The 26500-nt window shown below is 39.3% G+C and overlaps 2 protein-coding genes across 3 annotated transcripts in view; both read right to left on the bottom strand.

Moving 5' to 3' along the window:
- Positions 1-806, bottom strand: part of niban1a (niban apoptosis regulator 1a) — a 63005-nt gene extending 62199 nt beyond the window's left edge. Inside the window, exon 1 of the mRNA XM_008280992.1 lies at positions 667-806. Within this exon, the coding sequence (XP_008279214.1) occupies positions 667-721 (55 nt within the window). The 5' untranslated portion in view covers positions 722-806. The remainder of the gene's footprint in view (positions 1-666) is intronic.
- A 1388-nt stretch (positions 807-2194) lies between these two features.
- On the bottom strand, positions 2195-24662 carry trmt1l (tRNA methyltransferase 1-like). Of its 2 annotated transcripts, none has more exons than XM_008280990.1 (16): positions 24595-24662; positions 19485-19592; positions 19255-19317; positions 18526-18639; positions 15687-15751; positions 14867-15023; positions 11629-11752; positions 11448-11527; positions 10223-10466; positions 8960-9172; positions 8689-8879; positions 7898-7964; positions 4455-4618; positions 4310-4375; positions 3421-3547; positions 2195-2585 (listed from the first exon to the last, which is right to left on the bottom strand). In XM_008280990.1, exons 1-16 carry the CDS (start codon positions 24656-24658, stop codon positions 2396-2398), a joined length of 2037 nt encoding a protein of 678 aa, XP_008279212.1. In that variant the 5' UTR covers positions 24659-24662; the 3' UTR covers positions 2195-2395. The 2 variants fall into 2 exon arrangements, with proteins under 2 accessions (XP_008279212.1, XP_008279213.1); XM_008280991.1 differs by having other exon boundaries at positions 11629-11749.
- Between the last annotated feature and the right edge of the window lie 1838 nt (positions 24663-26500).

The raw sequence follows: 26500 nt of genomic DNA, 5'->3' as shown, positions 1-26500 counted from the left end.
ATTGCCATCATTCAAGGAAAACACTGCGAATTTAAATTATGTGATTCAAATTCATTTTTATACACGTCTTCAAGCTGCGCAGTTTAAATTCAAATGCACATGACTGTAGTTCGGTTGCTCGTGCCAGCAGCAGTATCTGTCCACCAACATCCGTGCATGGACGCCTGCTGGCACCTGTCGACGGTGACTCCAGCTCATTCACCCTCAACACCGGGGACCAGATCGTGTGTCCTCTCTACGCGGACACACCCAGCAGCTGAATACACACACACACACACACAACTGAACTCTCCCCCTCTCACTTTCCCTGGCCCTCCGGGACTGGAGAGGCTGGCGTGACCCGATAAGCCCCGCAGATAACAGGGAAGACTGGCGGAGAATCTAGGACAACATTTCTGTGGAAAGATACAGGAAAACCAGTCGGACGGGTTCCTGTGCAGCCTGCTACAGATCAAAACAAGTGTCCGTTTTCTCCCGACACTCTCAGCTGAATCTTATTTTCACGTTCGTTGATTCGTTTAAAGCAAATCCTGACACCGAGCACACACCCAGAGCACACATCACACAGCCGAGTGGAAGTTTGCTCCGTGAACGCAGACTGGTGCGTCCACGCCACGTCGCTCCCACCGCCAATCCGCAGCTTTCCTGCCTATAATCGGATTTTACCTTTAATGTAGTTGGATTTGGAGTCATCCAGCAGACTGGACGCGGAGATCCCCATGATGCTGCCGAGCGAAGAGGATCCACAGGTAGGCTTCAGTCCTCAGGTACAAACAGCGTCACATCAGTCTGGAGAGGAGGAGGAGGACTGCTGCTTGCTGCTGCTCCTCCTCCTCCTCCTCCTCCTCTAAAAGGCTGTGCCATTCAATGACACTTAGCCAGCAAACAAACTCCGGTATTTTAATGCCCAAATGCACCTGATACTCTCCTCTGGTTCTCTTCATTTCAGTCCATCTAGCAATAATTTAAATAACCAGAGTCAGGGAGGGAAATTAGTCATATATTGTTGTACTACATCTCTAATTAGTAATTCTTGAATAATTCATTTATTAACAGTCCTCTAGTGAGTGTGCCTTTAAAAGGACAAGATACTGATTTTATAAATGAAGTTTATTTTACTGGTTTAAGTCCCACTGAAGGCATCGGTGTCTGGATGGATTGTGAGAACAGAGGCCTCTGGGCATAGACATGTCCCCAGCCCCAAACCACCATGACCAGAACAAGGCACAGAGACTGAAAGCAGCAGCAAAGCCATTTCTTCGTCTTTTTGTAGTTGTTTCCTATCTCTTTGTGGTCCATTTGTGTCTTCTTGTAATCATTTTATGATGCCTTGGTCGTGTTTTGAGTGTCCTTGTGATCCTTTTGAGTTTCCCTATATTTGCTTTGTATCTCATTGTTGCAATTTCTCTGTATTCGTTCTTGCTTCATGTTTTGTTGTGACTGTTTGACATCTCTTTGTAGGTCTTTTGTGTCTTTTTGTGGCAGACTAAACCATAGACTCACAAAATGACTACAAAAGACACTTATTTATAGTCATTGTCATGTGCGGTCGCTCTGTCTTTGTGGTCGTTTTGCATGTTGTTCTGGTTCTTTCATGTCTCTTCAGTGATTTTGTTTCCTTATGGCAGTTCTGGTTTTGCGTTTCCACATCTCTTGTGTGTCCATAGTAGTTTGTGTTTTTTGGCAGTTGCTTTTTTTCTGCTTTTGTGGTCATTTTATGTCCCTTTGTAGCGATTTGTTGGCGTTTTGTTTGTGGTCCTTTTGCAACTTGGTGTAGTTGCCTTATGTCTCTCTGTACTTCTTGACGAGGACTGTGATTACTCGGTTTTAGTTCTGTTTCTAGTTAAAGATTTGTGATATTTGTTGTTGTTTTATTTCTTATGTACCGCTTGGTAGTCCTACTGTAAATGTTTTGTTTTGATTTTACTATTTTCTTCTCAGTATCACTGTATTTTTTGCTGTCAGAGTATCCACTGCAAATGCATATTATTGATCAATTATTGTATAATCAGACTTTGCAGAAAGATTTTATTATGTTTTTATGAGGTAAACAAAAAAAATTAGAGAAAAAAGCAAAATGTGTACAATATGGACTTTTAAAACAAATAAATAGAGAGACAGTAGATAAACTCGGCTCATCTGTGCGGTTGCAGGATCAGTTTAAAACAAAAATGTGTTTAAAATAAAAATCCACCTCAGTTTTAGTTTGTTAAAAGTTTGTTCCAGTAAAAGCACGTCCGATCACAGAGCGGTGGGTGGATTTTTTAAAATATCAGTGCAGTCAGAATTTTGCTTAGGTGTGAAGAGGCAGCTGGAGTGGAGCAGAAACAACATTTTCTGTCAGGTGTTGAAGAGCTGGAAACAACCTCAGCTTCTCTGCTGGCTTCCGGTGTACTCAGGTTGTTTTCTCAGTGCTAACACTCTTCTGAGCGGCAGTAGCATTGGTGTATGTGGGCACGCTGTACTTGGTGAGAACAGATTTAAACTGCAACAGCGTGGCATCGGTTCGAACCCCCGTTGGGTCAAAGTGAGTCCGACTCACCCTGAAGCCAGCCTCTGTGAGGTACTGCAGGAACTTGTTCAACCTGTACACAGAAATAATGAACATAAATAAATATTCAGACCCAAAATATCCATACAACCAAGTAAATATACTCCATTACAAATAAAACTGTAGTCAAATCCTACTTGAGGAAAAGGTATTTGCAACATGGACCTAGAGTTTAAAAGACTGCAATACTTTTGTGCTAATATCTGATCCTTTATGGGATTGTTAACACTGATGCCGCAATGTGTAAACACCATTTTACTGTTGCAGTTTAGTCCGTTGGTTTGCCAGTCTAGGCATTAGATACATCTGCGGTGCTGTGAAACAATTTTTGGTGTATTTATGGAAATTTTGTGGCTGTTTATGTTCCTTTTGTCTCTGTGGTTGTTTGACATCATTTTGTCATCATTTTGTGATGGCATTTCATGTTGGATAGGGGCTTTGTGAGGTTTTCTATAAGGGAAATCTGAAGAGTCAAAGGAGCTACTTGGCACACCTCATTCAATTAAATTTTCAATTCAATTTTATTTGTACAGCGCAGTTTACAGCACATGGTATCACACAGTGCTTAACAAAGTAAGGTATAGACCTTACAAATGGTAGCAAGTAGATCAATTCTCACTGTTGATGAAAAAATGGAAGGAATCAACTAACGGACTACAAAGCCTTAACTTCTCTGTTCTCTGATAAAAGAAAATATCTATAGATTTGAATGTTTGCATTTGACCAATCTTCCCCTTTTTTGTCTCAGGCTGACCACAATGTTTTCTACTTCTTGTCCTTGGGTCCTCAGAGATAGAGTTTCTTCCTACAGACACTTTGCGTCCACGAAGACCTCTACATTAGAAGACAAAATGTAAGCAGTCACTCACTTTGGCATGTTCATGCCTCGGATGCTGTGGCGATGGATACTGTAGTAGAAGGGTGGGTGTTCCAGAGACACATCAGACCTCAGCTTTTTCACTATGTTCCCAGATTCCTCTCCGGTCTTCCTCTTCCCTGCAGAAAAATGGAAAATCATACTTGAACAGAAAACTAAACTCAGAGCTTTGATGCAATGTGCAGCAAGTTAAAGTGTAAGCATATGTATATTATAGTAAGCTGAAGTTTCACAGATATATTTCTAAATATTCATATATTATACATTTTTTTTAAATAATTCAGGCAAATCAGAGACTGTCGTTTAGAATCTTTTGTAAAAATGTTATAATTTTAGATGGAATGACTTTAATATGGTTATATCTGCTGTGATAAAAGTACAGTATACTGGTGACACAACAATGAATAAAAAAACAACTTCTCTGGAGAGCTTCTTTGGAAAGAGGGAGGGACTCGATGCTGACACGAAAGAAAAAGTAAATACACATTTAACCTTAAAGTTATTTTATTCGTTTATGACACTTTAAATAGAATAACTAATTTTTAGATGTTATGTGCGTGATGACTGGTCCGTAGAAAATTCTCTTACTTGAACCCGGCCAATGGTGCAAAAAAGATTGGAGACCGCTGTACTAGAGGACACGTAAACTTACAGTATCGTCATATCATATAACCCCAACTTTTTGCAGGTGTTTTACCTCATTGAAAGTCAGCCCTAAATTCTGAATGCTGACTGAACCTGCTCTGTATTCGGTTATCACACACAATTTTGGGGTATTAGATCAGTTAGAAGTTCACGTGTGTGTGTGCAAATACTTTGTAGGAAAACTGAAATGAGAAGAGGACTAACTGATGTTTCTAAAACCTGTGTGACTGACTCACCAGACTGATCAGCAGGACCCGACTCCTCCCCGCTCTGTAAGGTTTTAATAACAACTCCACACTCCACTACAAATGAAAAGGAGATTCAGTCAACATGGTTTGTCCTACAAATATCACATAACCATTACAGATGAAAGACTGTTACCCTGGTTGATGAGAGCAGATGGCCCATGAACAAAAGATTTGAGGGTGGTGCACTCAGACTCGCAGATCAGAGTTTTGACGAGTGGCTGGATGTCATCCATGCTGTGCTGTACCGCTGCAGACAACATCCTTCTCAGAAAGCCGGTATTAAACAGAGAGCCAGACCTACACACATACACACATGTTACAGTTCTACTGGTTGACTCACCAGATGTAGGATGCAGGTGTAAGTTACAGTTTATTCCAGTTGGCTATGTTCTCCCTTCCACTGTGTTACCGTTTTCTCCACGATGGGAAACAGCCTCCCAGCCGCAACCTACCACACCTAAAATGTAAGTTTTGCCAATGATTTGGACCGTGCAGTAAGGCAGCCCTGTTAGTCTTTTGCAGTGGATTATTTATTTTATTCACAGTGAGTGTCTCTGTGCATACAGATGTTTCACCCCAGCAATTCCACCCCTCAGTAGTTTGAGGGAACTCTAAAGCCGCATCCTTCACTTACTGCACACAATGGCTGTGATTTGTTTTTAAGAAATACAAACAAACCAGAGTGTTTTTCCTACAAAACAGAATGTTAGTGAGATACGGCTAGACAACTGTGTACTACAGAATGTGTTGGCTAAGCAAGACTACGATAGTGCATCAATAACTGAACCTTATATGTGCCATGTGGAGTTGTTGACTTCTAGTAACACTGAGAATGTTCTTCTATGGGAGGGTCTGTGTCTTGTTTCTCTCTTGGCCACATGTAGGTGATGGAATAAACAGATATACCAATGATATTAAAATGATCACAACAGACATTTTTAGGTACACAACATATATCCACATTAGTGTTGAAATCATCCAAACCGTACACTATATTAAAGAAACGAATGTAGCGTTTGGGTCTGAAGATTGTAGCCAGTGCACAAGTGCCTTAAACCTCAATTCTTTCTAATGGCCAGTTGGGGGTGACTCCTCTCTTGTGGAGAGAATTGTGATTCAAAGTGTGGATCGTGATTATGCCACAAAGACTGACATAATGCCTTTTTGCCAGATTGCCCACTCTTGACAGGATCATGAACAAAACAAACACTTGGGATGGATGGAAGATGGATAGATGGACAGATAAAGACTGACTGAATACAGAATGTTTATCTACTGCACTGCGCAGTTAGTGAATACTTCAATTATTTCAGCTTTTTACAAGTCCTATGTTGATATTTATGAGTTCATTTTTTCATAAAGCCCACTATTACGACTGCTATTCAATGATTGTGTTTACATGTGCACCAGCTATGAGGCTTATGCCAGTATTCGTCATATTTGGGATATGGCGTTTACATGCAGCACAGAGAAATCTGGTTATTCCATACCCCATATACATGATAAATACTATTATCCGGTTACTGATTACAGTGTGCTCTTTGTGCAGGCGCCTATGATGTTTAGTACACAAACATGCCATTTCATCTGACATTCATGTAACTTTGGTTCAACAATAATAAACTTCAACATTGTGGTGCAAATTTGGCTCATTCATCGCATTGTCAGAAAAAGCAGATAAGCGCAACAGGAAATATTAAAGACTCGACTTCGGTTAAAATGAGGTTTTTCAACTTGTGTTTTTTTGTGGAAGACACACCATGAGCAAAATAAGTAGTCAGTGTCATTGCTGAGTTTTCCTGCCATGAAATTACAGTGTACCAACTCGAAAACACAGATTCAGACAGGTAGGGTTTTTATCCACAACAAATGTTGTGCAGATTAATTTTGCAGTGTTTGAGCAGAGTTACAGGTGAGCTGATGTGCTCATGCTTCAGCAAGTATTGGTGGGATGGGTGAAGAGAGTGGCAGAGACTTCTGAAATTTGCACACAGTTAAGTTACATATTGAAACAATGATGTAGTTACAAATGAGCGACTGGTCGGACAGGATTGTCATGGTGGAGGTCAGTGGCACCAAGTGGTCAGAAAAAAATTCTGCATAAGCCTAGATGAAACAACAGTACAAGCACCAGTTCTGTTGCCAATGACAGTGGCCATAGTGTTATACAAATTGCACAGTTGTGAAAAATATTGCTTGTTAGCCAACCAGTTATGGTTTTCACAGAAACAAGTGAAAAATCCACATGTATGTTCAGTTGTGACATGGTGGACAAAGCTATGAGTAACTTCATGAAATTTGTAAGCCAGCAAAACAGCATCCCTAATAATTGTAATTTATAATAACAATTAGTGCTTCTGTGACTTGGCAGAAGTCACATGTGCACACGTAGTACATACGCGTCTGTGTGTGCGCGACTGCATTTGTTATATGTGTATGTGTATGCATGGAGAGTGGGAGGGACGGGTTTACTTTATTTTTTAAATGTTGTAATGTTTTTAAATGTAATGTTTTTAAATGCTTTGTTGTTTTTAACTGCTTTGGTTTTTTTAAATGTTGTAAAGCACTTTGCGATAGTTGTTGTTGCACATGAAAAGTGCTATACAAATAAAATTTGATTGATTGATTGATTGATTGATACGCAGGCATGGATTCCAGATAGTACAATCGGGTTTCTCAAAACTGATAAACTCAGGTTTCTGAAATCAGGATACTTCAGAAACTGATCATAACCAGGATGCTCGCCTGCCATTGCTCTGCTGAACAAGTAGATCTACTTTCTGTTTTATTTACTTATTATTGTCTCTTTGCTATTTATTGTTGTTTCTGTGTGACTGTAGCATGGATTGATTGTTTTTACTGCTTGCTGCAAATTACCACACAGGGATAATAAAGACTCCTTGAACCATGAAAGTCCATGTATGGTCCATGTATCCATGTCATAAATTCACAAATTGAGCTCAGAAGAGCACAGTTTGGTTCTGATGTGCACTCCTTGTTGATTTTGTCTGAATGACACAGTTATCAAGTTTTGATGCTAAAAAGGAACATGCGTCACAGCTTTGGTCTTTATATGTATATACTTTTGGCCCTCAATGCACTATTTAATGTTACATGGAGTTCAGTATTCTATGCATAAAGATAATCATAACAATAATAATAATAATAACGCGTTGCTTGGCCACAAAAAGTTCACTTGCAATATGCAACAAAAAAATATTGTCAAAGAAAGTTATAAAAAGACGAAAAGTTAGTAAGTCAGTAATACTGACGAGGTCCCAGTATCTCCTCAGAGCCTTCAGACTTGTGCAAAGCTACAATACTATAACCAGTCAGTAAAATAAAACTACACAGTGACCCTAGTTGACGTTTAGGTGGTATTACACATTGATTTCCAACAGCCTTGCCTCTGCCGCTTCAGAAAAAAATAAAGTACTTTGAATTAAACTGAATGATGCCACCACCAAATAGAACTAAAATACAGTATTCACACATGAATACAGTATTTCGTGGCCTTTCATGCAGCTGAATGACATGTGTCTGTATCACTGTGTGCAGTGACACTGGGAGGTTTACCATAGAGGTCCTAGCTGCACTGCTGTCTTTCCAGGTAGACTTCCATGACAGTTACAGGGTAGCGTGTCTGGAAGAGACAGACATGAAGACACAATTTACTAAACTTATACAGTTATGACACTTCATACAAACAATGTTAATTTGCTGCAGTGTACCAGTGACAGTTGCCTTGATTAGTTTCTTTGCCAGCTAAATGTTTTTTATAGCTTGTAAAGACAGTCAGTGACAAACGTGATAATTAATGTCACAGCTCTTTGAAATTGCACTAACTGGGCATCAGATACACTGCATTAAGTTGCTGTTACTCACTACTTCCTGTGTATGCTCACACAAAAAAAGAAATGTAATTTGAGAGCAGTAAACAGTATGTATGTATTGTTAAACTGAAAGTGGACACAGCATTCATGGTGGACTTAACTGCACCAGTATTTCCTATCGACTGGCAGGACCTGTGTGTATTTTTGTTATCCCAATGTCATTACAGTATATCTGTCTCTACCTGTTGATGTTATATTTTGGTACACTGGTGCTTCTAACAACTGAATGCTGAAACCTTGAAAGTTCAGGTGAGTTCAGTAATCGCATGTCCTGTTGTATATACACTGTATTTGCATAAAAGTTGAAGTTTGTTTACATGGAAGTTTTTACTTGTCATTGTCATGTATATCTAAGTACTGAATTTGTATTATGTGTAAAATATATGAATACACCTTTCTTTGCAATGTTTTCATTCTCTGCTGAGGGCAATGCAACCTTGGGCAAAACACATGCCGCTAACATCAGCAACTCACCGTCCACCATGTTTCCCTGTTTGAGGAAAAGTCTCTCTTCACACCACTGACAGTGGACCAGTTTTCGTAACTTCTTGGCAGACTCATCAGCTTGCGTAGGACCTCTCAGTACTCTCACCACCACCAGTACGAAATGCTCCAATGCAACTGCCAACAGAACCTCGATGCCTTTGTTACAGCGTGCCGCCGCTCTTCAGCAGACAGCAGGAAATTAGGATTCCATTCTAGTTAAATTCAGTATGTCTTTGGGACAGAAATTAGAATGACCTACCTCGCCACAGTGGCCACAACCATGCGTGCAGCCAGCTCTCTGTAGTACTCAGTGCGCACAATGTGGCAGCCATAGTGACGCAGAGTCACGTTTGGGGACTTGGCATACAGGGAGCTTGTGTCTGTGGACGTCACTGAGATGATTCCCAGGTTGCGGACGTTTCTGAAGGCAGCATCCAAGTAGTTCACAGCTGTACCAAATGGATCCAGGTGACTAAAAGATTCAAGAGTTACGGACAAACTTTAAAAGCTAGTTTTCCATTGTTGTAGAATTCAAACCCTTCATACATCTATGACAGCCCACTGGAAGTTCCAGTTTAAATATAGTTCCAGTAACATTAAGTTCTCATCATGTTGTTGTTTGTTCAAATATTCATTCTTCTGAGCTGTTTGTTATTTGATATTAAAAAAATGTATACGTATCTGTAATCATTTGACAGCTGCTCTACATAAAGCAGTTGTGGACACACCTACAGACCCCTGTTCAGGAATTTTACATGAGAAAGTGGAAGGACTGTTCCTTTCCTGACTTATCATTTTTGAACTATTGAATTAGTTGTTCTGCTGTCAACTGTATTAACTAATATTCTGAGGGTTCTGGGGGACTTACGCAGTTTGTTGGGTTTTTTTTAGACCTCAAAGAGAAAATCTAACACACTATCCACAGCAAAGCAAATGTGCTCTATGGATGAGTGACAAGCTTTAAATAAATCACAACAACAATTTATCATATATATTTGATAAAATATTAAAAAATCTATAATGTAATAAATTGCGTTCCATTACATGGAATAACATGTCTCAAAGAAAACATCCAAACAAGTTTAGGTATTTTTCATGTACAGCTTGCTTGAGATTCTTACATACGATGACAGAAAAGTGTAAAATCATTAGTCAGTATTGTGAAATCCATGTGAACGGACATATCATTACTTCGAAGTTTACCTTTCGCTTCAGACGTGAAGGCCCTTAACTTCTTCAATCAAATCTCAATCCAAATTAAAACCTTTTTTTCTTTTTTTTTTTCCTAAAGTTATTTTTGGCCTTTTTTCTATAGGACAGTGAAGAGAAAGACAGGAAAGTGGGGGAGAAAAATGGGGGATGGACTTGCAGCAAAGGGCCATGAGCAGGATTTGAACCCATGGCTGCTGCGTCAGGGACTACAGCCCCTATACATGGGTCGCCAGCTCAACCAGTTGAGCTATAGCGGCAGCCCAAACCTTTTAAGCATTTTTAATGATTGGTTAATACTCTGCACACTTACATGTAGTCAAAAGCTCGCAGGTGCATAATGACATTGGCATCCATCTTGGCGACCTCCACTGTGGCGATAGGTACTCCCTCAACCTCACCGTCAGGCCCCCGGGGCCCTCGTAGGCTTCCATCACCCCGAATGTGGTTGAGCTTGCAGTTCTCTTTGATCATTTTGACGCACGTGTCACTGATATCTGTTATGGTCACTTTGATGGCATTGCGAAGATGCTTTGCCCACTGGAGGCCCATGATGCCTAAAAGGCAGCAGAGCAGACAGATTGACAATTAACCAATACTGCTAAAACATTATGTAGATTCAAACTTCTTGTTTCTTTTGCTTTAAAGAATGTAATAAAACATAAAGATCAGTCATGACCACCAAGAAAAAAAAAAACATCTTTCAAAAATGTGATTTTTGACTTATTGATTGTTGACACTGGCTCCCAGTACTTTTTAGAATTTATCGGAGGATTTTATCCTTTTTTTTTTTTTTTTGGAAGTTATTTCTTTGGCCTTTTTGCCTTTATTTGATAGTGAAGTTGAGAGAGACAGGAAAGTGGGGAGAAGAATGGGGGAAGGACCTGTGGAAAAGGGCCATGAGCAGGACTCAAACTCATGACCTCCGCATCGAGGACTGTAGCCCCTGCACGTGGGATGCCAGCTCAACCAGGTGAGCTATAGCGGCGCCCCATTTATCAGTTATTTTTTAAGTTTCTTTATACTCTCTCTTTCATCCATGACATTTTAGTTCCATTTTTTAAAGATTTATTTATTTTATACAATATTTCATGGTTGCAGTAAATCCAAAGAAACCACTGGAATTAGATGCTCTAAAGTCTGGCTGGCTGAAAATCAACCTGGGACACTGCCATTGCTGTTATCATTGTTATTAATGTTGTTGTCATAAAACTCTTTTTTTTTTCTGAGCAACAGTTTTTAATCGCAAAATTATCAAATACACAACTGATGGGGATCAATTTATCATCATGCTGTTTTCGTTCGAACAGCAAAATAATTCCTCTAATTCACAGAAATTGTCTGTAACTTAGTGTCACAAAATAAGACAAGATACATTATACCACATTTAAGCCCTTAACATCCTGCATACGGGCCGAGGAAAAAAGGCTGAGCTATTGAGTCAATAACTTCCTTGTCAACAAATTGGAGTCTGTGTTTTTAGTTAGTGGAGGTCTGTATATTTTAACAATATTGTTGTGCTATATTCTAACACTCACCTGTGGCTCCAAAAGCATCCAGACACTCGAGTGGGTTTCTCTCCTCAGCCAGAACAGCCAGTGAACAAAACACCAGCTGCCTAAAACATAAATGTCCCCCCCAAAAATGGTGCTTAAATGGATGTTGATAATCTGTTTGTCTACATATAGCTTGTATGTTTTTGTGAGTTGTCATCTCAACCTGTTGGTCTTCATTTTGCGGTTGAAGTAGGTGTCACTCTTCTGTGGTGTGGTATGGTTTGGGAGGAGCTGGACATTTGTTCCAAGTTCTTTCATGATTTCATAGGCATGACCTGACGGAGCTGCTGACACATGAAGTCAGACAGAAAGATCAACTTGTTACTGCTAATATTGTCAAGTCAAACGGAAGGTTTGCATCTGAAAAAAACACTAAATGAATATTGACTGTATAAACTAATAAAAAGGGACCAAAATAAAGTAACAAGCATCAGGAATCAACTTCCACATGAAGAGAAAGACAGAAGGAACCATTCTGCAGTCATCCCATGCAAGCCTCGTGACTGCGCCTGGAATGGTCGCATATGTGCCCGAATTTCGAGAGTGCGACTATATTTGAAATTCCGGTCACACGGTGCGGCAATAGAAAAATGAGCAAAAATTAAAGCCTGGGCCGAAATAATAGCAGCAGGAAAAAAAAAAACAAGCTCCATGCCCGCTGGCTGACTGAAGCGCACAAACGTACGGGCCATAATACAGCCTGTGAGTCAACTGATCACGATTTGTCAATCAACTTGCTAAATAAAAAAAAATTCAGCAAATCAAGGAGCAAATTGATAAAGACAAACAACAAGCACAGTTAGTAAGCGTGTGTATGATTGGCTAGAAGTTTCTGCGACCCTGTGGCCTTTTTCAGATAAGATTAAGCGTTCTATTGCTGAGTATTTTTCAAAGGCTTCTCAGCCTTCTGTTTCAAGAGAGCGAGAGTGCCCTGAACCACCGAACAGCCAAGAAACCCCTGATTAACCAGATCCTGATACGGATGTGGAGCACAAGAGAGATGTGGAACCCAATAATGATGTCGAAAGCTCGGACACGGATGATGAGCCCCCAGCCGAACCTTTTCTTTTGAAGTTCAGTTAAGTTTCGTAACCACTTCCTAACTGCAAGTGTACTCCAGAGGAGGACCAGCTGCAGAGATGCAGATGCGTCATGTGTCATGATGGCTGTCAAGAAGTCAGCAATTATCAGCATACTGCTGTCTCTATGTCGCCAATAACATGGTTCAAACACATTTAATATATGAACCTATTTTCCATAGTTCAGCTGATGTATATAACAATGTACAGTGTTTTTTGTCACCAACTGTAAGTGTGTACCGTGTTTCGCGTGCTGAGCGATCATAAACGGCTGAAAAGAAACATAACCCGTAAACTGCTGCCAATCAATTGGCAAATATGCTACTGTGTAGAGTGCATATATTTGTAAATCAGATTCTGATGAAGTCAGTGCCTCAGCAGCCATGAACCTCATCACACGTCACTGGTTGTAGCAAATGGTGTGATTCGTCTTTCTTCTCCAAAAACCAACTAAAATTATATACCACACATTGCCAATTGTTTTGCACCTATCAATGTAGGCTTTTTCTTTTAAAATTATTTAAATACTTTATTCCAGGTTATTAACATTGATTAATAGGAGTATTACTTGGTATGGCCCAGAGTTTTGCTTGTGCTCCCAACTTTTTATAATGGTGCACCTAGATTTTTGCTGGTGCTCCTAACTATTTTGGGTTAGGAGCACAGTGCTCCAAGGTCAAAAAGTTAGTCTGGAGGCCTGCCGTGTGTCACCCAGACCATAAAAAAATAATTGATAATAATAATTGATCAGTTTTATATAGCGCTTTTCTAACTCAAACAACAATGTCAATTATTCATTCACACACATTCACTCCGGTGGTGGTAAGCTATGATTGTAGCCACAATGGGGCAGACTGACAGAGACATGGCTGCCCCTCCGACCACCACCTCAAACACAATCCATTCATACGCATTCACACCAGGCAAGGTGGGTGAAGTGTCTTGCCCAAGGACACAACCCAGCCATGAAACATGTTACAGGGCAGAATTGAACCGTCAACCTTCCGATCACTGACCGACTCGCTCTACCACCTGAGCCACAGCTGAACAGACACCGTCATAATGGACGTGGACCAGAAGTGAAGATAGTGTGCCAGAGAAAGATACTGTTTGCTCAGCAGTTTGTGACCTGAGGTTCATAATTGTTTTTAAAAACCCATTGCATAAAAGCATTACATAATTTTAAATATTTCCTAATTTGAATTTAAATTGGTAAAAAAATAAAGAATCATAAAATGGTACAGTAATGGCAAATGCAGTAAATATCAAAATGCAGTAAAGTTCATACATTGCCTGATGTGCAGCTAAAAAAATGATGATAATAGGGGCTAATTTTCATTACATTTAATATGTAATTTAGTAAGACATTTCGACAGGTGTGTGCGATGTTTATAAAGTTGGTTATTTTTGCTACCTGTGTGTATTTATATTATGATTTTTCAATAGTTTACACTATACGTGCAGTGTTCAAAGTATTTTTCCCTTTCTGTGTTTTGTTTATTTGATTTAAAGGTTATTCACCTAATGTTGATGACAAATGCTAGTGCCTAATGCTAACAGCCTACGTCTGTGGGACAAATGGAACTGCAAAATCAAACAGTCAAACTTAATTGCCAAATTTGCAAAGAGAGGATAGTAAAAGGAAAAACTGTTTGGTCCTTGAGTAGAAAACAGTTAAAACTTTAAGTAGATGGATAAATTGCATAGATTCTAATTGCATAACTTAAGTAATGCTTTGTTGCATTCACATGTTTGGTTTGCAATGTACATGGTGAAAAACGTCTTCTAAAGCCAATATTAACTTCTTTTTCCAATAGCAAACCCCACAGTCGATTGAAAAGTTGCACGAAGAGCTGAAACAATAAGGAAAGAATATGAATATTCTGCAACAATTCTGATAATTAAGTATTAAAGTCAGAAAAGTTCTCAGGTTGGAAATAATCTGGTCTTACTGCTGCAGATCACAGGTCTGTGTGTCATGTCAAATACCTGGGTGAAGCAGCTTTTACTGTTTGTGCACAAAATGCAAATATTTTGTACATTAATTCTACACTGAAGCGTTTAACATTAGTGTATGTGCATCACTTTCAGGTAGGTTTTCAATGGGTCCGTTTCAGATAGGGCCCACCATTTAGACATGTGAGGACCACTAATTAAAAGCACATTTCAAAATGATCGTTTTATATCCAGTATAAACAGGAGCAAATACTAGAGTGAGAAGAACAGAATTTAGTACATAATTGCTCACATAATTGGTGTTTCATTCAGCTATAAAAGTCTAGTACACAACGTTTAATGCCTAGAAAGCTCAGTGTTTCCTACCAGGCTCTTCAAATGGTACATCTGAGCTCCCAGAGTAGCTGGCCTCAGTCTCTCCTTTGTTGATGTGCCGTTTAAGATGACTGATCATGTCGGTCTTTCGGGCGATAGTGACAGAACACACCACACAGTGGTAGTGAGCCACATGTCTCCCCGACACCTGGAAGGAGTGAATATGAACAACAAAGTGTTGAAGGAAATTTGATTGTCTCTCTCGCAACACAGAAAGGACTGTTTATAGAATATGCAGAATGATAACAATGACTTTATTGTAGCTGTGACATCCTGTAATAATTTGGTAGTACCTAAAAGGAAAATGAGTCAAGTGTTTATCACACTTTAGGAAATTCACTTCTAATTGTTATTATTGCATGGTCACCTTTAAAGTCAGTTCACAAACTGCACAAACATTAAACTTTGCCCTTTAATGTTCCTGCACATTACAGGCATATTAAAAGCGAGTAAATAATGAATATTTACTTGCTTTTAAATTGAACTCCATAAGTCTTGACAGGTATCGGTAACATCAATTTAGAAAGTTCATTCTATGATATTCTAAGACCTTTTCTATTTTGCCAGCATTTCATGCATCTACAGACTTTTTCTTGTAATTAAATTCTGACCACATGTGCTGTCTCAGAATCTCCACATTACATAGCTGTGAAATGTTCAGACCCACAGAATGAAGCCTCTGAGAAGCCATTTCTGCTGACATCAATTTTCAGAAACGTACAAAGGGCTTGATATGAATTAGACCTCCTGTGCTGATCCTGCCTGAAACTGCAGTAGTAAGATGATCTGCAGACACTTTGTGTATTTAAACCTGATCTCCGCTGAGGCTGGGCTTCAGGTTCCGGCAGGGCAGGTGGCAGATGCACATCCTCTGGCCTGTTAAAAGACAAAAAGACAAAAGTCAGCAATTTATCATGATAGTCATTATCGTCATCATTGCTGTCAACCTTCGCTCATCCCGAGCTGAGCTGTAGAGGCAGCAGTCTGAGCAAAGTAGTCCAGACATGTTTCCCTACCAACACAACAAAGCAGCAGCAGTTCTGGTCTGACCTAACTCTGCATGTCTGAGTTCCTGACCCTGTGCCTGGTAATGATTCCGTAGATCCTGTGGACGAAACGTTGTTGGACATTTGTATCAGCAGTCTCACTCTTCCAGTCACTACCAGGAGCTTATGATCACAGGTGATAGGAATCAGCTGGTAAACTGAGTGCTTCAGTCTGCGGCTCAGCGCCTTTTTCAGTATGACAGACAAGTCCAGCTCCAATCCATCTGTGGCTCACACTTCTGTCTACCCTCACATTTGAACAAGACATGTTAATACTGGAATTCTGACGAGGGGCAATAACACTCTCACCACCTGCAGTATGCAGACCACCATTTTCCAGCAAAGCACCAAGGCCTCAAATTTAGAGATCCTGATTCTCATTCCAACAACTTCACACTTGCTTGCAGGACCACACCTGGACACATTTGGACATAACAGGAATGCCTTGAGATTCTGTCCATGGATACCATGAACTAAATCAGGGGACAAAGTACAACCGATGCAGAGTCCAACATGCACAGAAAAGGTGCTTGGCCTACTGCCCAGTATGCAAACCCTTACAAAGAGAGTAAGGACACAGTCTTCTCCTGGTCTACAAAACACATGCAGAAACAGGTAAATTATCAAGATCCTTCCAGCACCCCTGTGACTAAACACAGCGAGTCCACTGGTCCATGACCAGAACAGAACCCATATTGCCCCTTCTGATTTTTAAGTTACTCATTTGGTGGGACTCTCCTTTCCTGTAAAGTGTGGTAACGTCAACAGTTACAAACTGTTATTGTTAAACTGGAAACTGAAAATCATTATTTTGGTATTGACTACTTTTTTACATCATCCAGAGTTGTGCAAGCAACCAACAGCATATGGTGAAAAAGTACATGGACTCTTTTCAGAGTCTAGTAACAATACACACTAACTACTAACAGCATGTAACTACACAAAAATTCATGAAAATGGTAAGTTAGCTCTTAAAACTGCACATATTGTCCAAAAAAAACCAACCCAGAATCCCAACTACATTTGAATTACAATATTGAGAAATGTATTCCAATTCTGTATTTTTTTATTTTTGTGGACAAGTGAGCATGAAAATGACCACATTGTACCTCTGTCTTGAGGTAATTCAATGAGCTATTAAATGTCCTAATAACATTACAGTAAAGCTTGTAGTATGTGAGGCCAGAAGCAAGATCAGTGGGTTCATGAGGTATGTTGAGCCTAAAGCCAAAGTTTTTACTGAAATTAAAAGGGCTCTCTTTTAACCTAGCTACATCACCATGCTAACTTATACTGTACTGCACCACTGACCTGCTCCAGAGGAGGTTATGTTCAAAGTTTCTGATTTAAATTAGTTGTACCTTTCTACCTTTCACCAATTTGTTTCCTGAAGATTCTCTTTCAGCAATACAGTTTCTTACCTGGAAGCATGCATTTTATCTGCAAACCTGTTTATCTGTACTTACGTACGGTTACACAACTGAACAAAGCTGTGCAGCTATAGTAGCACAAACTGTTTGCCACATGAACCTGCATGCATTCAGTTGGTGATGCAGAAATCACATAAATATGTTTTTATGTGATTTGCCTGATTTGCTGCTGAGTTTGTTTGTTTCCACTGTTGGTACTGCAGCTGACAGAACACGGATTAGAAAACTGATTACAGTATTGGTATTTATCACAGAGAATATTCACTCAATAAGATTAATTTCATTTTGATTTTGTCAAAAACTTAAGTGATTTTCTAGTATCCTTCATTACATGACAGCATCAAACCTAAATACTCTTATGAAGTTTAAATTTTAAGAGCTCTAACGTGCAGCTGCTATTTTACACAATGAACAGTTTTCTACCAGCATTCCTCTTTTGCATCATTTACAGTATCAGTACTTTCTACTGTAATAAAATTTTATATTCCTCAAAGCTCTCCATTATAACAAGCTAATACTCTTGACTGATCGGCCACACACTATCGATCCATGTTGTGCAGAGGAAGAGTGACCTGATGCATGAAAAACCCTATTTTTGAAAGTGCAGACAGAGTCTGAGGAAGAAAACCTGGGGTTTTAGGTTTTGCCGAGCCCACTTAGACCATGTCAAACTTGCTTAGTAGGACACCCCTCCAATCTTTGATTTGTTTTTTACTTTATAGAAGACCTAAATGCTACAAAAATTGAGGAGCTGTCTTTAAGTTTTGCCAAAGTCAAAATCTGTGAACATCTCACCACAGACTTATGGATTGTTTTTTCTGGTCAGTCCCTGTAGGTCCAAGTGAAGGGACATCTTAATGGTCCAGCTTACAACCACAGCTTACTAGTTTTTTATGTTTCAGCATGACTGTGCATGAAGCCAGTTTCATGGTTTTAAGAAATGGTTTTCCTAGTTTGGCATAGATGAACTTGACTGAATTGACTTAACTTAAGCACTAATCTCAGCCAAATCCAGGATTAACTGAAACACAGAAAGTGAGCCAGACTTTATTATCTAACATTAGTCACTGTTTTTGTGTTTGAATAGGTGCAATCCCGTTCAGACCATATTTCAAAATCTTGAGGAATAACTAAAACCAGACAAATAGAGTGAGAGGATGCTTCGCTTTCCTACCTTGAAACTCCACATAGACTTTCCAGTGGAGGTTCTGCAGGTGTCGGCGGAGTTTATGGCTGTAACAGGCTTTAAATTTCTCCTCAGGACACAGAGGACACGATTTCCTCCCCGCTGATGAGTGAGTAAGTGAGTCAGTGAATACCAAATCACCATAGTTGAACCACATAAAAATTTTTTGCTCATTTCTTTCTTTAATAATCAATTAAATGTTCGGTGTGTGAAATGCCAAATCACCATATTTTTTAAAAAAAACAAACAAAAAACTTAACAGTAGGACTGCAAAAATATTTTTTGTCTGTAGTATTTTTAATCATCACATCATATTTAATGGATCCCTGCAGTGTACCAAAACGTATGCACCAACATGTGTCGAATATGCCCCAGATGAAGATACTAAATAGCAGTTAGCAAGATGATTCTTCCTAAAAATCTTAATTTTCAAACATTGCGTTTAAAATATATTCATGTTTTGCATTTTTGCTCAAAAACATAAACATTAAACAGCATCTGAAACATCCTTTGTCACTCAGCCAACTGACTAATCATCTAATTTTTTCACCTCTGAAAATTACAAATATAAAATCAATGTCCTCTAACTCCTGTCCTATACTATTTTCAACTCTCATATGTATCTAATATTCTCTGTATTACCTCTGTTTTTCTTAAAAATGTAAAACTAGAAGAAAAGAAAAGAAAAATTAAGATTCACTGAGGAGCTGAACTCACCACCATTGAGGTCAACCAACATCTCCAGGCCTTCGAGTTTAGTTTGGATGGACAGGTGTCTCTCTGTTTGTGGTAGAGGAACATTTTGGATTTTGTCAGAGAAATCTATCTGTCAAGTATAGTTACCAATTTTTTAAGTTATTTTGTAATTAAATCCAGAGTCAGTAAATACAGGTATGCAGCTGCAATGTAAATGAGTCAGCACACAGAAGTAGCTTCTATTAAATTACCAGTGGCTGCAGTTGAGGGTTTGGTATCACTATCTGCATCTGCTTCATTCTCAGCCACCTGCTCTGCAGCCAGGCAAGTATTCGAAGGTGTGTCTCCAACATCACCACCTGTAGACAGAAAGTAAGGAAAAAAATTGTTCCTTTAGCTATTTAAAACAATGGCACCAGCTCAACTATGTCTGTGACAGTTTACTATGTTGTGGAAAATACATTGAGTGACTGAAAAGTTGAGTGCATTATGTTTTCATTTCAGTTTACATTTTAAAGAAAAGCTTATGATTAAACTTGACATTTTTGGTCGCTGCGAAATTAGTTTCTTTGTTCCAGCTAATTACCTGGGTACTTTTCTTACAATCATCTGAGTTGGCTTGTATGAATTTGTAAATGAGATATTTCTAAGGAAAAACTGAGTTGTCCTAATTATAAGTAAAAGGCTGCATTCTTTCTAATTGCAGTTTCAAGGGGGAAAAACTAAATTATGATTTATTAAAAAAAAGATCAGTCAGTCAGTATCTATCTAGAGAGTGTCCACTCAATGTGTACTCTTTCCATATGAGCATCTCCAAAGACAAAGAGCTGAGCACATTTAAGCCTGACATCTAATTCAGTTCAATTCAATTCCATTTAATTTTATTTATATAATGCAGTTTACAACACATGTCATCTCACAGTGCTTAACATAGTAAGGTGAAGACCTGACTAATTTAAACAGAGAACCCAACAATTTCAAATGTTGCCTTTGGACTCCCTCTGAGCAAGCGGTTGCTGATTGCTTGCTCAGAGGGAAAGCTTTTCTTTTTACAAGTCTTGGCATATTACATGTGCCTACTAAATTTGATATAGGTAGGTGAAATGTAGCAGGACAGAATTGTTAACATTGTTGTAGGAGGCACTGTGAAGCCATTTTCCTACACCCATGCCCATGACCCATTGAAAATACAAAAAATGTCACCACCTGTGATGCATCTAACAATTTTTGGCCTCTCTACATACCCTTACCAAGGTCTTACACTCAGCTGACCATATTTTAGATGTATCTGATGAACCTGCTAGGGTAGTTTGTGCAAATATCGGGCCAAACCCTTCTTGTTGACAGCAGAGGGTGCTTAGACTAAGAGTCAATAATGGTGGTGACTTGTCTTCAGAACAGGAAAAATCTGACAATGTGGAGTCGAACCACATCCACAAGTTTCACAATATATTATCGTGAAGGCGTTAAGGCTTTTCAACCAAATTTAATGAGGATCTAGTTAGCCTGCTAGACAGATCATAGAAGCACAGAACCTGTACCTTGTTTTACCAGCAGGTGGCACAATGACTATGACTCCATATTGACATAAATGCATTTAGACCAGGGCTTTGTGACAAATTGATCAATATGCATTTGAGTTACAACTATGCCCTGTTACATGGCAAAACACCAACATTTGTTCTCTAGAAAGTCACAGTTCTAAAATGGAGGAAATGGACACTATTCAAAAACAAAGACAATGCTTACTCAACTGACTGAGAATTTGTATGCCCCCTTTTGTACTATTTTATGTTATTTATTTTCTCTGTTCCTGCTGTCTTTATACAAATAAAACTAAATAAAAAGTTTAAAAAAAAAAAAAAAAAGAAAGTCACAGTTCTGATCACACTTCTTTAAATAACACCGTCCAAATTTGAAGTTGGCTGACTGATTGCCGAGGAGGAGTTCCTTATGGTATAAGAGCCGCAAATGTCACGAACTGCACCAAAATGCACAGGAAAATTTTCCAAAACTGGTGGACTTCCTGTGAGACTTGGGGCCTGCCTCCAAGAGTGTTTCTCGCACATCTGAACATAATACAAGTGCCTACAAAATTCTATACATGTAAACCTTGGTGAAACCTAATGTGGGGCAGGAAATTTGGGTTTACATGGCGCAAATGCCCTCTTGTATCTGTAGGGTTTATTAAGACCCAAATACAAAGGCCCTTTTCAGACATGGGGATATGGAACATTCAATCTGTTAAATTGACAGTATTTTGTCATTCAGTCACTTTACCTTTACTGTTCCTCACATCTGTATTCAGTCATACTCACCACAGTGGCAGGGAGAGTCACAGTATGCACACGGTATTTGTCATTCATGCGAGATAAGACAATGCAGTAAGTGTATAATACCTAATAATGCAATGACAAAAAAAAGACTAAATCTAAACTAATAACAGCTTATCAAACCGTCCAAATAACTAATAGCCTAGTTTATTGAGGATATCCTAACCAGTGAAGATTCTGTCCATGTGTGATGACTCCTACATTATGAACATACACACTACTGCTATGCACAGGATTGTACTTTGGGCTGTACACAGACACATGTTGGATGTTAGGAGTCCAAGCAGCAAAGATGGCAAGAAAACTTTATGTATTTGTTCAGACTTTTAGGGTTCCAAGTTGTGAAAACTGCTTAGAACCCTATTTTTTCTTTGTTTGTTTTTTAAAGATACGTTATTAATATGGTTATTATTATTTTTTAGACTAAAATGAGTAGGCAGTGTAAAGGTGAAAGATTGGTGTCAAAAGATTCTTAAGGACCTCCTTGTTAAGAGTTAGGAGTTAGACACGTTTGCGATTTTGTACATTTTTTTTTTTTACAAGTGGCATGACTTTGACGTTTGACAGCCTATTGGGATTTTACGATAAGACACTGTAACTTCGCCAGGCAACCTTCACATTGTACCATATTTTCAAACATTCACAGCACATGGTCCAAAACCACAGTATCAAATCTGATACAAATTTGCAAAACAACAGGGTAGTAATTATTTTTTTCTGATATATTCTCAAAACAGATTTTCATTCCATTGGTGATCTCCTACTCCCCTCCAGGGGCTAAGCTGGTAGTGGAGTCATTTAATTTAGTTTGTCCTTGGTGGGGCCTCCTCTTCCTCACAGAGACAAAAAGCGAGTGAGCACAATGTAAGTCAATACATTTTAGATGAAGTAATGTTTCAGGGTTAGGGCAAGGTCAGAGTAAGTCCATGGAATGTCATCGGAAGTCATGGATATGCAGTCGTGTGTGTCAAACATCTTCTACTGACATGATTTTTAAAAAATGGAAAACTAAATTTGTCTGAACAATATTTAGTATTCTTACACATATATACTCCTTTCAGCAGATCAGTGTGCAAACAGACTCTGTTAGTGTACAGCATCATAGTTTACTTCTACTGCTGCCTGTGTGTGGCAATTAGAGGAAAAACAAAATTGTTTTTAAATTTAGTCTGTCAAGGGATGGGCTCAGAAGTGGGAAAAAAAAATGTATTTTTGATTGGTGCTTTGGAGTGGATGTGGCAGCATTGTCGAGTAGCACCCCGTCCAAAACCTCAACGATAAATTGTAACCACGTTACAGCCTCTACATTAATCTTTACACACTTGTACTAACTTTGGTATGCACAAGTCTGCCACTTTGAATTTACTAACGTTAATAACTTTAGCAACCTTTTTTTTTGTCATTAAACAGGAAGATTATGTAATGCAAATGTACATTCTACTATTGGCCTCCAAATGTTTCATGCTTAATATGTTGTTTATGAATTTGATCTTGCTGTTGTTAAAGTAGTAGTGAGATTATCGTCACACATGGACACAATGTTTAGCGTTTGAGGAACACTAATGGAAAAGTGATCTGTGTTTGAAAGATAGAACGCGTCACCTTCAAAGACTGATGCAGGCAGCAATGTCACCTATTCAGTGTCTGAGAAGAATTTTTAAACATTTAGACTTACAAACTGATTTCTACCTAATTTTATTTACCTAAGAAAATAATTTATATTTTTTCTTAAAATCTCAAATACAACCAAGCAGTAAGTAATAACTGTAGCCAGCAACTAATACTTTCTCAACTTCCCTCGAATTAATACCATATGTATTAGAGCCCAATCACTTTTAGCAGTCAATTTAAGCCTATCACAAATATATAGATAAATTGGTTTTAAACAACATTATGCAGGAAAAAAGCTGAGGATGTGTCAAAAATTATGTTATCACATAGTTGGATGAGTAGCTGTGGGGCTCACTGGCAGAGTGCACATGGTGTGTGTTCACTAGTCTGTGAAACACACTGCTGGAAGATTGTAGGGATTGACCACTATGTATTTTTTTGATGCCAATGTCAATATCAGTTATTTGTAATGGAGATGACCTATATCTGGAACCAATACACATGAATGCTGTACATGAACAGCATGTGACAGCAGAGCCAGGTGAGCAGCTCTTTCTGGGAGCTGCACAAAAACACTCCTGTTAACCAGCAGGAAGAGGCTTCCAGGGTTAGTGTACATTCATCTACACACTCTGAAGGGTGTGGACTTACATTGAAGGGTATTCAAGGCAACAAGGGACACACTTCATAGGGAAAAGCTAAATATGTACTAAAGGCACAGATATATTTAATTAACGGCTGGATGCTGCCACATATTACTGCATAAGTAACCATCAACAACATACAGTAGTACAACGGTTACGGGAGGTCATCCTTTATCTCATATTTTTCATTTTTATAACAGCAGCGCACTGTCCTGATCAAACTAACGTCTTCTATGTAACATGTTCCATTCATGACTTGGAGTATATGTTGGCGCCAGGATTTGTGAAACCTTTAGAAGTTCTCATGGTTTCAGTGGTTTGCTCTTTAGATGGGCACACCGGTGACTTGTTAGTTGTCAGCTGAACAGGAACAGAAACAGAACCGTCCGTCCGGCGGGTTACGAGCAGGCAGCTCGGAGCGGCTCTGGGTCCTGTAGTGCAGCTCCGCCATGAGGCCGTGTCGACGGAACATGCAGCATAAAGCCCAATAAACCCGCCGATAAAGCCTCTAGGAAGACGGGCACACCAGGGCACCCGGCCACCCGCTGCCCAGGGGGAGCTGCTAGCGGCTCAGCGCTTTGCTCGCTCTTGTTGTGGACTATTTAGGTCCTATGGCGGAGCTCCGTGGTGAGGACCTCGGTTAGTTCCGCAGTTGCAAACTCAAATTCTCGGTGAATTGATGCACAGCGCCGGTAAAACCTGAAGCACACACGATGCTGCACGTTACACAGCCCAAACAGCGACGACCTGAGGGACGGGAGCGGGGGACTCACGCTTGCTGCCGACGTCCTCCTGGTGTGGCTTCTCGGCGGCGGCTGCCTCTCTGAGCTCCGCCATTACGAACTACGGCAGCTGCGCAGGAAGCGTCGCGGTCTACGGCCTCTACGTAACCAGAGCCGCTTTAAGCGTTAGTGGGGTTTGAATCTTACGGACGCGCATCGAACACTTTAAGCTATCGTTTGGACCCATTATATTTGTAACTTTCCCACTGGACAGTGAAGAGATGTTGTACAAGAGACGAACAGTCACCAGGTTATTAAGATTTTTTCTTTATCAAAGTAAGAGGATGATAGTCGTCAGTACATCGAAAGGTACAAAGGAAGGAAATGGAGCTGATCCATCTCGTTCAAATGACAGGATTTGATAAATCATCCGAGGCTTCTTAACTACATCCACCTGCAGCCACGGGTCACCTGTTGTCACCTGTGTTCACCTGTGGGAGGCTCCAGAAGAGCCCTGCTCATCAAGCAGCACTGTGTTCCTGGGAAACTTGGCATCAGAGACAAGACACTGACTTTTTCTGTATCAAATCCTGGCTGAAGGCTCCTAAAACACTTTGTGGAAACTGGGTTGCTTGTATCCAAAGCACAGTCAAGCAGAGCAGAAGTGAGCACACTGAGGAGATTAACTCATTAAACCCGGTGTATTAATACACAGAAAAGTAACATCAGGAGAGACACAGAATTTGTTGAGGGATTCAAGATTCCAAGTGGCAAAAAGTCCTGTCAGAAAAAGGAACCACGGTGAAATTAGTTTGAAGTTGGATATTGGATATTCGCGCTCCGCGTAGTCAGCGGCGTCTTGCTCACAGTTGATACGATTTACGGACTCAGACTTCGGCTCGCTCCTCTCGGCTGCATCGCCACCCAACCAGCCACATTTCACTTAGGGACCGTCAACGAATTTCTGAACCAAGAACCCTTGAGAAATAAAGATTATTAAATTTTCTATTTTGTGACCTCGTGACTAAAAACCAGTGTGGATATATTCAACTGCACTGGACAGATGAGACACACCAATTTATTTTCAATTTTAGCCTATATAATATTTTTTTTCTGAATTATTATATTCATAAATTTTGAATATTCTTCAATAGCTTCCAGGTCATGTGACCCAGTGACTTCAAATTAGTGTCAAATTACTCAGCTAGTCTGGACAAATGAGGCACACCCTTTTTTATTACAATTTATCCTTTGTAATATTTGTTATGATTATTTATATTCATAAGTTATAATATTCTTCAATAGCTTCCATGTCATGTGACCCACTGACTTCAAATCAGTGTCAAATTATTCAACTACACTTGACAAATGAGGCACACCCTTTTTTATTATATTTTAGCCTTTGTAATATTTTTTAGGATTATTTATATTCATAAATTATTAATATTTTTCAACAGCTTCAAGGTCATGTTACACAGTGACTCCAAAACGGTGTCAAATTACTCAGCTAGTCTGGACAAACGAGGCACACCAATTAATTTTCACTTTGAGCCTTTTGCATATTTTTTGTGAATTATTATATTCATAAATTTTGAATATTCTTCAATAGCTTCCAGGTCATGTGACCCAGGGACTTCAAATTAGTGTCAAATTACTCAGCTACTCTGGACAAACGAGGCACACCAATTTTTATTCCATTCTAGCCATTTTAAGAAATTTTTTGATTATTTATATTCATAAATTATGAATATTCTTCAACAGCTTCCATGTCATGTGACCCACTGACTTCAAATCAGTGTCAAATTATTCAACTACACTTGACAAATGAGGCACACCCTTTTTCTTCTCCATTTTAGTCATTGTAATATTTTTTATGATTATTTATATTCATAAATTATACATAGTCTTCAATAGCTTCAAGGTTATGTGACCCACTGACTTCCAATCAGTGTCAAAT

This window comes from Stegastes partitus, unplaced genomic scaffold (genome assembly GCF_000690725.1).
Source record: "Stegastes partitus isolate 25-593 unplaced genomic scaffold, Stegastes_partitus-1.0.2 Scaffold218, whole genome shotgun sequence".
Taxonomy (NCBI): Eukaryota; Metazoa; Chordata; class Actinopteri; family Pomacentridae; genus Stegastes; species Stegastes partitus.
Note: the sequence above shows the minus strand (reverse complement) of the source record. Positions and strands in the feature narration are given on the sequence as shown.

Coding starts and splice junctions, on each gene's coding strand:
- trmt1l (XM_008280990.1), bottom strand. CDS start 24,658: ATGGCGGAGCTCAGAGAGGCAGCCGCCGCCGAGAAGCCACACCAGGAG. Junction 19,593..24,594: donor GGAGGACGTCGGCAGCAAGC/GTGAGTCCCCCG, acceptor TTCTGTCTACAG/GTGGTGATGTTGGAGACACA. Junction 15,024..15,686: donor CCAGCCTCAGCGGAGATCAG/GTTTAAATACAC, acceptor CACTCCTTCCAG/GTGTCGGGGAGACATGTGGC.